General features: G+C 39.1%; 1 protein-coding gene across 5 annotated transcripts; it reads left to right on the forward strand.

Annotated features, from left to right (window-relative positions):
- The first annotated feature begins 3113 nt into the window (after positions 1-3113).
- On the forward strand, positions 3114-10566 carry LOC135584145 (E3 ubiquitin-protein ligase At1g63170-like). Of its 5 annotated transcripts, XM_065121321.1 has the most exons (6): positions 3115-3313; positions 4253-4378; positions 4733-5368; positions 6658-6783; positions 6860-7142; positions 10172-10566. In XM_065121321.1, the coding sequence occupies exons 3-6, from the start codon at positions 4764-4766 to the stop codon at positions 10403-10405; spliced, it is 1248 nt and encodes a 415-aa protein (XP_064977393.1). In that variant the 5' UTR covers positions 3115-3313; positions 4253-4378; positions 4733-4763; the 3' UTR covers positions 10406-10566. The 5 variants fall into 5 exon arrangements, with proteins under 5 accessions (XP_064977396.1, XP_064977393.1, XP_064977392.1 ...); XM_065121324.1 differs by lacking the exon at positions 4253-4378 and having other exon boundaries at positions 3114-3313; positions 6971-7142; XM_065121320.1 differs by lacking the exon at positions 4253-4378 and having other exon boundaries at positions 3116-3313.
- The last annotated feature ends 3931 nt before the right edge of the window (positions 10567-14497 follow it).

The following is a 14497-nucleotide window of genomic DNA, read 5'->3' on the forward strand; positions in this document are numbered from 1 at the left end:
ACTGATTGATCCGCTTACGGAATGCTGGATGGTTGATGATGCCTTATTATCAGACAGCGATTCCGTAGTCCTAGTGGTGTATCTGATCCTTAGACTTGAGACACCAAGGATGTCCTGTACGAGTGCTCCACTCTTTGATACCAGACTTATAGGTTTGGCTGTCCCAGATCTAGTACAGCTGGTCATTGGGAGTGGTAGTCGACCTTACGAGGGCTATTGAGTCTCGACAAAGGATCATCTACTCTCGGCGTCATGAGAGGAATATCCCATGTGTTCTTGCTCAGACAAATCCCTAGCCAGGGTCATTCGGGTTGAGAGAGAAAGAGTTCTCCGGGAGAATCCGATTAGAGCGAGACTCGAGTAGAAACCGTATGGGTCTGACAACACCGTGCTCGATATACGGTCTCTGGGATATTAGATGGATGAGGGACTATAGGTACATGGTAACTGAGGACAAACAGGTCCAATGGATTGGATTCCCCTGTATCGTCTGGGGACTATGGCGTAGTGGCCTAGTACGTCCGTAGTCGATGAGTCGAGTGAATTATTACAGAGATAATAATTCACTGAGTTAGAAGGAGTTCTGACAGGTATGACTCACGGCCAGCTCGATATTGGGCCTAGAGGGTCACACACATATGGTAGGCACGGGATCTCTATAAATAGGAGGGATTCACAGCCTCATAGGCTAGAGTCTTTGCTTGCCTTTCCTATTCTCCTCTCCCTCTCCACCTCAGAGTTGGCCTGGAGTTTTGAGGAGGGTCGTCGCAACCCTACTGTGTGGATCACCGCTAGAGAGGAGGACGCTTGACCTCCTTCACCCTCTCCTAAGGATCTGCAAGGAAACAGGGATATACGATCTCCCTAGGTAACACAATCTCTATACGCAGTTTTATGTTTTGCGGATTTTTGCGCACCAATCTTCGCACGACGACGAACATTTTTTTGGGAATCGGGGATTTTTGTTTTCTTGTTCTTCCGCTGCGCATATGATGTCGCCCCCATGATTTTCCAACACTTTGCCGGGTCTTTCTTAGCAACCTTTGCTTTACTCAGTCTACCCTTGCCCTTGCCCTTCTTAAGGGACTTTCTGTCTTCCTTTTCTTTTTAGTCTCACCAGCATAGAGAACTAGCTTCTCCTTCTTGATAGTGCTCTCTGCCTCCCTCAACATATTGAGGAGTTCGAGAGTCACCTTAAGTTAAGAAAATGAATCTGATAGGGATTGAAGCATAAGATCTACATATAAGCTATCCTCTAGGGCCATTCCTATACTTGTGAGTTTCTCCATCCACTCAATCATCTTAAAGACATAATTATGAACTGGTGTTCCCTCAGTTATCCTTGCACAGAAGATACTCTTGGATATCTCATATTGCTGAGTTATTCCTTGTTCCTCAAATAATTTATGGAGATGCAGGAGAATGGATCTGGCATCCATCTTTTTATGTTGTCTCTATAACTCAAGAGTCATGGAGCCCAATATGTAACACTAAGCAAGAGTGGAATCATCTATGTACTTCACGTAGCGAGTGATCTCATCCTTGATTACCCCTTCCTCAAGCGTAGGCATCATTGTATCAAGGACATACATTTTTTTTCGTTTTGAGAATGATTCTCAAGTTGCAGAGCCAATGCGTATAATTTGGACCAGTGAGGCGGTTGACATCAAGTATGCCGTATAAGGGTTTTGAAAGTGATATATTTCTAACAAATAAGAGATGTAGCATAAATAAATAATATGTAGAATTGTAGAAAAATAAACAATCAAGATATGGACTTTTATCTTGACGTGCTCCCACTATTTTTCTAGCAAGTCACGTGACACACCTAGCACATGAAACAAAAGACTCCGGTAGACTTCTAGTGAGGATCGAGATCCAATTAGCATCTTAGTGTAACCTCGAGGGACTCGACCAATCACACTAAGCCCAAAAGGTAGGCAACTCTTGCCGATCACAACTCCTTGTGATTCCCATCCTGTTCGGCCTCTGAACCACCATGGCCTCAAGGGACTCAATCAACCATGTGTTAAAACCCTTGCAGATTCTAAACTTAGGGTTGATCTCTTTAGGGGATCGGCCTCCTTGGAACTCTATAGGAGTTCCTCCCTCCAAGTTGATGCTCAAATGCTGCAGAAAAGATTCATTTATTGCTTATTAAAAGAGGATAAATACATGGTTATTTATAGGGTTTCTAAACCCTAACTCCTAATAGGACTCATACTCAAGACTCCTACTCAATTAAGACTCATACTCAATACTCCTAATAGGACTCCTACTCAAAACTCCTATTCCTTTACTAACTCCAAATTCTTCTCTAAGAAATAACCTCCAAACCCTAGCCGGCCTCTTCACCTCTTTAATAGGGTCGGCTTAGGTAGGTTTTACATGAATGCCCCTCTCAATTATGACTCTCCTAACTAGAGTCCTTACACCTTGATGTTCGGTTAAGTCAACATCATCGTTAGAAGATGAGTTTGATTCGATAATATACCATCGGGGGACTCGACCAAGCATACCATATCCTTAGGTTATCGATGACATCTCTATGTCGTAAACAAGATAACGAATCATGATATAAGTGAGCCTCAAGGGACTCGATAAACTCAACCTATGTTAGGAGTCAGTTCCTACCTATAATGATGGAAGACCACTTGGGTCAATTTAATTGCCTCACGTTTACGGACTTAATATTATCGAGGGAGGGGATTTTGATTTTATCTCCTATAACGTGTCACACATATATATTATATATTATATATATATATATATATATATATATATATATATATATATATATATATATATATATATATATACGAATAATAGGATGTTAAATAATAAGAAAATATGAATAATAATAATCCCTCAAAATTTATCGAAATACTTATAATGGTATGTGAAATATATAATATAATAAGATAACAATTATCCTGTAGATATTTATATATATTACATGATGTCGTAGCCGACAGCGGTTGAGGGACCCATACACCCCTTGGGGTGGGTGATTTGCTGTGTCGCGTGAATCGAGTGCAGCTGCATTCTCCACTCGTAAACAATGAACGCCGAGGCACTGTAAAGACGAGTTGGAGAGCATGAATGGACCCGCACTGGTTATAGACAGCTGAGCGACCTTCACGTCGTCCTAATAGGATCGTCACGTGACTCAGATCTGACCTGTGTCGGCAGCGAAAGGAAGAAACCGGCGAAGAAGAATTCGTCTAGATTCTACCCAGATTCTTCGCTAATGGCAGAGGATCCATCTTAGTCTTCTTTCAGGTGGTGGTGGTGATGATAAGCTCCTTCTTTGGTTAGTTTCTCCCTCATGCTTAATAATCAGTTCATTCTAGGTGTAACAAAATAAACCTTCCTCCTGCGGTGGGTATGAGGTTTGTAGTCTTCCAGATACGCCAATCAAGGTGGAGTTTCGATGTCTGTATACTGACGAATCCCGATCGGATTTCTTTTGGATATAATCGCAGTGAATCGACTGGCTAGCCTCCTTGGTGTGCACTAGGGTTTCTGGATTGATGGAAACCATAGGGCGAGGCCAGGAAGCTGATGCCGATGACCTCTGAATGTTTGCTTGGACTAGGGAATCCTTTTGACTAATAGACTCCTTTTTTGCGTGTAACTTGAGTTTGCTGTTCCTCTGGCCCTAATTCTGTTCGTGCGTTTTATTCTCTCCGTCTCTGCTTGTGTGGACTCCATTGCTTGCCCCATGAGCACGAAGAATTGTCGTGCCAAGCATTTTTTGCTGCTTGGTCTTTTGAACCTTCAGTGTTTGGCTTTTCGACTCCCCTTTCTATTCTTTATATCAGCTTGTAATTTTGTCAGACTTCTTGAAGGTTCTGTGCTACTTGTCAAAGCAGTAGAACCACCTGTTTATTACTATCTCCCAATTTAATGGTTTTGAGCTCTTACTATCTCATCTTTGTATGACAACATCGACACAATGAGTACTCGTGCCTTATCCAACTAGTGCGACTTTTATAAGATTGATAATTAGAGTCAGATGTGTTGTTTTGTGAAAGAATCTCTAGGCCCATAAAAAATGGAATTTGCACCTTCGGAAATTAGCGAATGATTGAAATTGAAAAAAAGACCTGAAATTTTGTAAACGGAATTTGTTGATTCTCAGATATGAATATATCAAATGGTTATGCTGTGAATTTTTTAGTTAAAACTCCATGAAAATATAAAAGGGTTAATATTCTACAATGAATTGATAAAGCATTTTGTTTTACAGATTAGGACTGAGAAACTGTCACGAAATTCAATCTGATGAGATGCTTCTGGTTCTATCGTTTTTGGGAGCACTAGAAGTAACATAAAACTCAAATTTGTAGGTGTGTTCAATACTTCAAAATGAAAGGTAAATTGATCAACAGTTGATTTCATGTAGTAGGAAGGTCGGCGAAGGAAACTAGCACAATGATCAAAATGGGACATGTTTTTCTCTTCTAAATGCCCCTTTAGGGCCACAAAATGTTAAGGAGCATGCCATTGATTCTCAATAGTTGTTAATACAAGCACTGAGGATTTTTTCCTAGTGCTTGAAGTCAACTCTTCTTTTCCCCAAAGTGGGGTTTAGCCATTTGTTTTTAACTGCCCATAATTAATTCTTTAGCCATATCAAGCAAGGATTTGTGAAGTGTTATAATGCTGCTAGTATTTTCAGTAACTTTTGCTGGTGGAAATTGATATCTTTCTTTTTCTCGAAATGAAGGTGAAGTCAAACTGATAAAAATAATCTGCATATGGAGCAAGAGGTCAAGAATGATGGTCATGTCATACATATGTCATGGGGTAACGTTGCTTCCTCATCATCATCTCAGGATGATGAACATGATGACTCAGATGGTCTGCATTATGACAATAGGCCTTCAACAAGGATACGAGCTCCTACATTTCAATCTTCAATGTCAATGCCTGCTTCTAACTCTAGAAATGCTTCTTTAATAAGAGGAGGTGGTAGTTCTGTCCGTCCTTCTCATAGAAGCTCTCTAAATTCTGGTTTTTGGATTTCATTGGAGCTTCTTCTCAATGTGGTTCAAATCATAGCAGCTGTAACTATTCTATCTTCATCAAGACATGAACACCCACAATCTCCATTATTTGCCTGGGTGATTGGTTATGTTATTGGATGTGGTGCTACTCTCCCTCATCTTTATTGGCGTTTTATTCATCGTAATAATCACTTGTCTCAGCATGAAGTGGAACATTTTCACCTGGGCCCATCTCAAGTCAGCCTTCCCGAATCTATATCATACATCACCATGTCACCTCAAGCTTTGGAAGAAGAAAGATCTAGCTTTGCTTCCATCTTACAATATAGACAGAACTCAATGATTGTTGGTCCAAGGTACACTTTGCTGTGTAGTAGTGAACAGACTTATTATGGGCATGATCGCTTTGGCTTAACCCAGCTTAATGAATTACTCATGTATGGTATGTTTATTGAAAAAAAAAGAAGCATCAGTTATATCCATACATAGTTCATGTTTTTTTAGAACATGGATTGCCTTACTACAGAATACCACCTGCATAGGTTTGGATGAATTTATGCACAAGTTATGTGGACCTTTAGAGAGTAGGGATTTTATGCACAAGTTATGTGGACCTTTAGAGACTAGGGTTTTTATGCACAACTAAGCTCATAAAATGAACTGCATGATGTACAACCATTGTATCACCAAGGAAAGATAACAAATATCATCAAAATAAATGGACACAGAGTTTTCAAGAGTAATAAGTTTTTCCTATGTTGGATCTTTTAGATAAAAGGAATAGGAAATGGTTAAAGAGGGGAGGGGCATTTCAGATGTTGTGGGATTACTACATGTAACTTAGATTAAATGGCAATCTAGAATTAGAATGTTAAATAAAAATTCACATCTAGAATTAATATTGCTGAGATGATGTTGTTAGAGATGTATGAGATTGCTAGAAAAGATGGATAATGAATATTTACATTTGTATACAATTAGTGGTAATTCTAAATAAAGATAAAAACAAAAGGTCCATCTGTGGCTATCTGAATATGTATACAACAGATCTACTAATGAATTAGTTTCTGTTCTGGTGCAAGGAGTAGCTTTTCGTTAGAAGCATTTAAAAGGGATCTAATCACCCTTGGTTTAACTTCCATGAAGTTGACCTCCTATAGTTGGGATCCTTGGATTATTATTCTGCACTAACTTTATTATGTGTACTTTTTGATCTGTTCCTTTTTTTAATTGTATATTTTTAATTAATTCATATAGGCATAAGGATTTTCTTAAAATAAAGAGTATGCTTTGAGATGGTACTAATGATTTTGACATCAATTTGAAATATCAAGATGAACTGACTTTTGGATGCTGCAGTGCCTGGATCATTTTTTGATGTGTTATTGCCATTTCCCAAGGAAAAACTACTACAAACAACAATGATCTTGTCTGGAAAATACTGTTATTCTTGTCTGGAACATATGCCTGCATGGCTTTGAATTTTGTTACTCTTCACGAGCTTTTATTAAGCTGATCTTCGTTAAAATAGTTTACAGGATTTGACAACTTCCAATGAAATATTAGATAATGTTGGAAATTCTGGACCATATATTATCTGATTTTCTATGCAACTCTTGTTTCAAGAGGTTATTTACTTTGACAGGTTTAATGGATTTGTTGACCATTTCAAGATGGCTTTGGATTGCTTCTTTGCGGTGTGGTTTGTTGTTGGCAATGTATGGATCTTTAGTGAGCACTCCTCTGAATACAGTGCTCCCAATTTGTACAGGTATATATGTATGATTACTTTGTGTTTTTCCACTTTGTTCATCTTAATCCATCTGAATTAGTTTGTTTGTATCAAGGTTATGTATAGTGTTCCTTGCATTAAGCTGTATTGGTTACGCTATCCCATTTATCCGGTTCGCAACTGTCTGCTGCTGTTTTCCTTGTATAATCTCTGTCTTGGGCATCAGAGAGGATTTGCGCCCAACAAGAGGGGCCAACTCTGAAGTGGTTAATTCACTTCCAACCTACAAGTTCAGGTCAAAGAGAAGAGCAGATATTGGTAACAATCAAGAATACCTTTTCACGTTTGGGATTTTGAGTTCTGAATCTGAGGAACGAATAATTTCTGCAGAAGATTCTGTGAGTCCATTTCCTCATCAATTGCCTCATCAATTTGCACTTCATTGACATTAGGATGATCACTGCTGGCTTGTAGCATTTTAAAGTGATTGCTTGTGATGTTTATATTGAATGCAAGTTTTGCTAGTAAGACAATGTGATATGGTATCTCCTCTTACATGTTCTTCTGAGAAGCCTGGCACCAAGTGTTTGATATTTCCACCCACCTATTTAGTTAAGGAAGGTCAATTATAGCCAGATATATAGTTATAAATTTTTCTGATGGCAAGCAAAAAACTTTCCTTTCATTATTCAAAATTATTTTGTGGAATAAAGAAGGGATAATAGTTATAATATTTTTTGAAGGCTTGTTTGAAGACTATCTTCTCTTGTTGGATTATATCTTTGATTCATGCACAACTAAATAGAAGATGGAATTTCTTAGAGTTTTATCTGATTTTGACATGAATTACATATGAATCTTCAGTAGATACCATCAAAGTTAATCAGTAATACCAAGTCCTGCTATAGCTTTCAGCTCCGGTCGAAAGAGTAATTTTGCCATACTGTTTCATGTGTATCATATAGAGAATAAGATGTATGATGACCTTTGTCAGACAACTTAATATAGACTCATGACTATCAATTATCACCATAAATTAGCATCTGGTAGAATATTATTTTTATTCTGGTGGAAACAACTTCTTATGCAGCAGTGAGGTTATATCGATCTGGCACTCCATACTGGCAGTACTGCTAATATTGGAGAATATCATGATGATACCTTTTATCTACTTCACTGTTGTGTGTGCTTTGACATGAAGTTAATTAGGGTTTTGTTAGGTCTAAGATCAATTTAATTTGTGTTGGGTCGATGATTATTTTCCTAGGCTTCAGGAGAAATTTGGAAGACTACCATCCTTTTATCTTTCCAGTCCTAAAAGGTGATGGTGAACCGATTTTGACTTTGGTAGGAGTTCAATAGGTAAGGGATCATTTTGGTTCTTGTTTAAATTTATTTTTTTAATATTTATGAGACTTAGATGATCTGGACAAGCTCATAGCTGACCTAATATAAAAGGGAAGGGTGGTTGAACAAAAGAGCTATGTGCATGTGATATTAATGAAAAGAAATCCACTTGCTTGTTGAACATTCTTTGCTTTGTCAAATTTTTCTTCTATTTTTCTCTCTTCTCTTTATCCGTCTTTAGTCTCTTATTAATTCTTCTAAGTGTTGCAAACTCTGCAAAACTAGCCATTTGCTTTATGTACTGAACCACTGGTTATATGTGGGTTTTCTTGTGCCTGCATAAAACTTGGTATCAGAGTCATCATCACATGTTTCTGTACATATTTCATGTGGATACAGATCTTGTTTTAGGAGTGATGTTCTCTTGTAAAACAAGAGTTTGATGTCACATACAGAGGCTAAGTATCTAGATTAGTGGATCAATGCCCATAGCAATTTACTCCTTGAACTCTTTCAAAAAGATGATTCTTGGTGGGATTTATTGTCTTAGAAAATAGAAGGATCGAGTGCTACGAAACTTTTACCTATCAGTTTTGGCTCTTATGTTTCCTCTTGTGCATTCGGATGAACATTCTGATCAGGTAGAAAATAAAGAATGCTCTAACAACTAAGATGGCAACAAAATGATCCGTTATGTGAAGAAAATTATATCAATCTACCACTCGAAGACAAGCAACAATTGACATAACTACTCAAAAGGAAATCAAAGTATTGCATCTATGGCATCATTTTGTACCAAAATGATCAACAATTTAGCTCACCATTTACAATGACAAGCAAGAACGAGTTGCAAAGGCAATCTTGAAATATGGTCGATGGTTCAATTTGAACATAGTGATGAGGTGAAAGCATACTGAATTCTTGTGCTCTTGATCTTGATTAAAACTGAATGTTGAAGGATATAATCATTTCATCATGAGCAGTGGAAATGAGTTGATTATGGAAGTTATTAGTTTTAGGTAGTTGATCTTGTAATACCCAAGTTTAGTCCCATGTCAGATTTAAAGGATATTGAGGTAGAGTAGGCCTACTATCATTAGCTTCTGTGTAAGCATTACGGGCCATTTGTTCTAGACCTATTAAACAAAATGGTATAAGAGTGGGCCTAGTATTGGGTATGGTGCAAAGATCCACTATGAAAGTACTGCCTGTGGATGGGGTGAGAGACACATCACATTATGGAGCCAATAAAGTGTTGGACTTCACTTGCGTACTAAGGCTTGATTCCAAATCCAGCTTTGGCACTTGATTCTAATCTATGTTTGAGCATTAACAAGGATGTCAAACCTTAAATGAAGGAGATTGTAATATTTCAATTTATTCCTATATGAGAATTATTATGTCGATTTGTGTGACTAAGGTGAGTCTACTATCACTTAGGATAATGCATTTTTTATCATGCGGATCTACGTCTGAAGTCATGGATATAGTTGTTCTATCGGGTCAGCTTGGGTCATGACATGGCTGAGTCTTGTTTGAGTTCCCCATCTTTCAGGAAGATATGAATGATTTCTTCCTTTAGCAGCCAAAAGGCATTTTTTTAAAGAGTTCAGATACAAATCCATTAATAAGATGCTAGTTCGTTCGTATTTGATCAGTTCTCCTAATGTTCATGGTTGGAAACATTGTTGGCTTCAGATTGATATAATAGAAGGGGAAAGGAATGGGAATCTATATAAGAGAAATCATGACCACCAGGCTTTCCGCCTTTTTTCAGGATTTCCCTCACTGTTCTCCCAATATTTTCTTTATGTTTCTCTTCCGCATCCATTCTTCATTCTGCTGCCAAAAGGACACTGATCCAACTAGCTTGAAATAGTGGTTTAAATTAATTATTGAAAGTAAAAATGGTGGAGGTATGCAGAAGTCACTGAGAATAGTTTGGCTGTTGATGCACCTACAGTTACCTGCTTCCTCAGGAGAATCTTAGTAATCTTGTGCATGACTTTGGTTTTAAACAGTTGAGCATATTAACTGGGCTGTATTATAATTCTGTTATGCTAATGTATTGCATTTGCAGGCCTGTTGCATTTGCTTGGCAAAGTACGTCGACAATGATGAGCTTCGGGAGCTCCCTTGTTCCCACTTCTTTCACAAAGAGTGCATAGATAAATGGCTTAAGATCAATGCACTCTGCCCCCTTTGCAAATCAGAGGTAGGTGACACTTCAAGCTCACTTTTAGCAAAAATAAGCCGCCATTGCAGCCTCAGAGGACTTGGAAGTGGTATAAATTCTGCCAGAGTTACACTATAAATCAGCAGAGCTTCTGAATGGTAGCTTTTGGAGCTGTTGAAGTGAAACTATTCTTTGTGAATATTCTGCTTTTCCTACAATGTACATACACATAAGGATGGTCCTACGAGCTTGGATGTTACTGCCACCTTGGTCGTGCAATGTATTCTTTGGTGCTTCTATCCTGCTGGCATTTGGTATTAAGTTTTGTGCTCCTGTATGACAAATTCATGTGCTAGTTGACACGGGTTGAATAACTCGTGATCGCTGGCGTTGCATCATTCCGAAGGCTGAGGTCTGTTGAGAAAAAGGGTGAGAGATTATTGGTTGCTTTTGCAGAGTCCACCCGAGTACTATTCACCATTATTTTCAGGAAATGCGGCAGCTTCATGAGATTGATGTTTCTATCCGTTTGAATGCCAAATTTCATATTGATATAACATCGAGATGGATATCCGCGATGTGATGTTAATGTTTTCTACGTACTTCTTGTCTCGAAGACAGGCAACCAGACGCAAAAAAAAGCAGCATCTGCAACTGTACTTGCCTTTTCGATGAAATGACCATATGTGTAGATGGTCGGTAAGCACGAACCAAATAATGGTATTTTGTTAGAATCCTTGCAGATTCTAAACTTGGGGTTGATCATTTTAGGGGATCGGCCTCCTTGGAACTCTATAGGGGTTTTTCCTTTCAAGTTGCTGCTCAAAGGCCGCAGAAAAGATTTATCTATTGCTTATGAAAAGAGAAGGAATACATGACTATTTATAGTGCTTTTAAACCCTAACTCATAATATGACTCATACTTAAGACTCATACTTCTAACCAACTCTGAATATGACTCCTACTCAAGACTCCTATTCCCTTATAACTCCTAATTCTTTTCTAAGAAAAAACCTCCTACATGAATGCCCCTCTCAATTATGACTCTCCTAGCTAGAGTCCTAACAGAATGTCCTTCTCAATTAGGACTCTCCTAGCTAGAGTCCTAACATTTTTACATGAATGTCCCTCTCAATTAGGACTCTCCAAGCTAGAGTCCTAACAGACTCGCCCTCTTCAAATCAGCCTTGTCCTCGAGGTTGATGATTCGTGAATTCTGAGAATTTGATCTTCAAGTCGACATAGTTCTCCCAAGTGGCATCTTCCATTGGTAGGTTCGCCCACTGTATTAGCACTTCATTAGTGGGTCGTCGTCGTCGAGTCATGATCCGTCGATCAATAATGGCACTTGGCTGGGTCTAGAGTTCTCTTTGGGTAGTCATATTTGGTGGGTGGCTTTGGGCTGTCTCCAAGCATCTGTTTAAAACTTTCGACTGGCTGTTGGTTTGTGGGTGATATGTCGTACTTCTTTTCAATTTAGTACCCTGCATATGGAATAACTTTGTCCAAAATATGCTCTTGAAGATGCAAGTAGAATTTGTCACAAGCACAATGCGTCCATTATAGCATAATTCTTTTGAGTCCCGATTATAATGAGCCACGGAGCTTCTTTGCTTCCTCTAATTTTTTTTGTATCTTACTGGTCTCCGAATCTTCCTGTCATTCCATCTTAATATCCTCAAGGAAGTCGCTGGTCGAAAGTAAAACGACCGAAAATTCAGCTTGCTTAGGTAGCTGCGAAAGCGCATCTGCAACAACATTCTCTTTCCACCTTTAGTAAGTTATTTCATAATCAAATCCAAGAAGTTTTGTTACCCATTTTTGCTGCTCGGGGGAAGATATCTTTTGCTCCAAGAGATATTTTAGGCTTTTATGGTCGGTCTTGATTTGAAAGTATTGCCTGATCAAGTACGATCTCCATCTCATTGCTGCGTGCACAATGGCGAGCATCTCCTTATCATATGTTAACATGTTTTGATAGGGGGGAGACAATGTCTTGCTAATGTATGTCAGTGGTCGACCATCTTGCATGAGAACGTCTCCCATTCTGTCTCCAGATGCATTAGCCTTAATGATGAAGGGTCGGTTGAAATCTGGTAGCGCTAGAATCGGCGTCGTCGTTATGGTTGCCTTAAGTTTGTCGAAGGCAGTGGAGGCTCTATCCGACCATTGGAAGACATCTTTTTCCAGTAAGGAAGTAATTGGTGTACTGATCTTTCCATAGTTTTTCACGAACTTACGATAGTAGCCTGTTAAACCCAAAAATTCATGTAGCAATTTTATGTTCCTCGGGGTAGGCCAGTTTTGCATTGCTTCAATTTTGAAGGGGTCCACCATCACACCTTCCTCTGATATGATATGCCCAAGATATTTCACCTTTTATTGAAGAAAGTAAAAATTCGTAGTGGTCGTTGTGTGTTCGAAAGGTGGTTTTCGGTATGACTTCTTCATACACTCGTATTTGATAATACCCGGATCGAAGGTCCAACTTTGTGAAGATTTGTGCTCCCTTTCATCTAGCAATTCATATGCTATTGGAATAAGGTATTTGTTCTTGATGATTATGCCAATGAGAGCTCGGTAATCAACGCATATTCGTCATGTTCCGTCCTTCTTGTGTACAAGTAGCACCGGTGAAAAGTAGAGGTTGCAACTTGGCCGAATAACTCCTGTTTCAAGCATCTCTTTTAAAATCCTTTCTATTTCATCATTCTGGAGATGTGGATAACGATATGGCTAAGTATTTGCTGGAGATTTGATTGGAAAAATCATTATACAATGATTATGCCGACGACTAAGAGGTAGGTTATGCAGCTCGTCAAATATATCTGAAAATTCAGCAAGCAAAGGAAATAGGTTTGGAACTTCAAATTCTATTGGTTCTCATTTAATTTGCTGCTCAAGTTGTACCAAAAGGCCCCTGCATGCTTTATGCAAAACCTTCTCCATTTGTTGTGTGTAAATCATCGTTACGTCGCCCTCACGTTTCCCATGCAGTATCACCTATTTCTCCTTACTGTAAAATTTTATAAATAGTTGCATAAAATTCCAAGAAATATCACCTAATGTCATCAACCATTTAATTCTGAGTATGGCCTCATGATCATCAAGAGGGAGGAGGAAGAAATCTGCAATTATCTCTTGGTCCTGCAACAACAGTTTCACCTGCGGGCACCTATGATCACACTTCAAAATCCGTCCGTTGGCGATCTTAACGACAAACTGCTAGTCATAGGTGCCCAGCAAGCCAATCACGTGAGTGATGGCACGTGTGACTTGATACAGAATCTTTTTACTTATTATATTTTGGCGTATATCACTTTATAACTATTGCATAAATGCATTCATATATTGTGATGTCCTTGGATTTGTGCAATGGGAATTGGATCGTGATGAGATCACGATAATGAGATCGATTCACCTTTAAACACATATCCTAAATAATCCCGGTCATAGGTTACTCGAGAGGGACATCGGGATAACCGGATAGAATGGTGTGCTGTATACCGGTCCATATGATGGATGCAGCTGGTCTCATAGCTGCTCGTGTAGGGACACTAGGGATACAATACAGGTGCTCATTGGAGAATGAGTTCACTGATTGATCCGCTTACGGAATGTTGGATGGTTGATGATGCCTTATTGTCAGACAGCGATTCCGTAGTCCTAGTGGTGTATCTAGTCCTTAGACTTGAGACACCAAGGATGTCCTGTATGAGTGCTCCATTCTTTGATACCAGACTTATAGGTTTGGTTGTCCCAGATCTAGTACAGCTGGTCATTGGGAGTGGTAGTCGACCTTACGAGGGCTTTTGAGTGTCGATAGAGGATCATCCACTCTCGGCGTCATGAGAGGAATATCTCATGTGTTCTTACTCAGACAAATCCCTGGCCAAGGTCATTCGGGTTGAGAGAGAAAGAGTTCTCCAGGAGAATCCGATTAGAGCGAGACTCAAGTAGAAACCGTATGGGTCTGACAACACCATGCTCGATATACGATATCTAGGATATTAGATGGATGAGGGATTATAGGTACACGGTAACTGAGGACAGACAGGTCCAATGGATTGGATTCCCCTGTATCGTCTGGGGACTACGGCGTAGTGGCCTAGTACGTCCGTAGTCGATGAGTCGAGTGAATTATTACAGAGATAATAATTCACTGAGTTAGAAGGAGTTCTGACAGGTATGACTCACGGCCAGTTCGATATTGGGCCTAGAGGGTCACAC

This window comes from Musa acuminata, chromosome BXJ2-8 (genome assembly GCF_036884655.1).
Source record: "Musa acuminata AAA Group cultivar baxijiao chromosome BXJ2-8, Cavendish_Baxijiao_AAA, whole genome shotgun sequence".
NCBI lineage: Eukaryota > Viridiplantae > Streptophyta > Magnoliopsida > Zingiberales > Musaceae > Musa > Musa acuminata.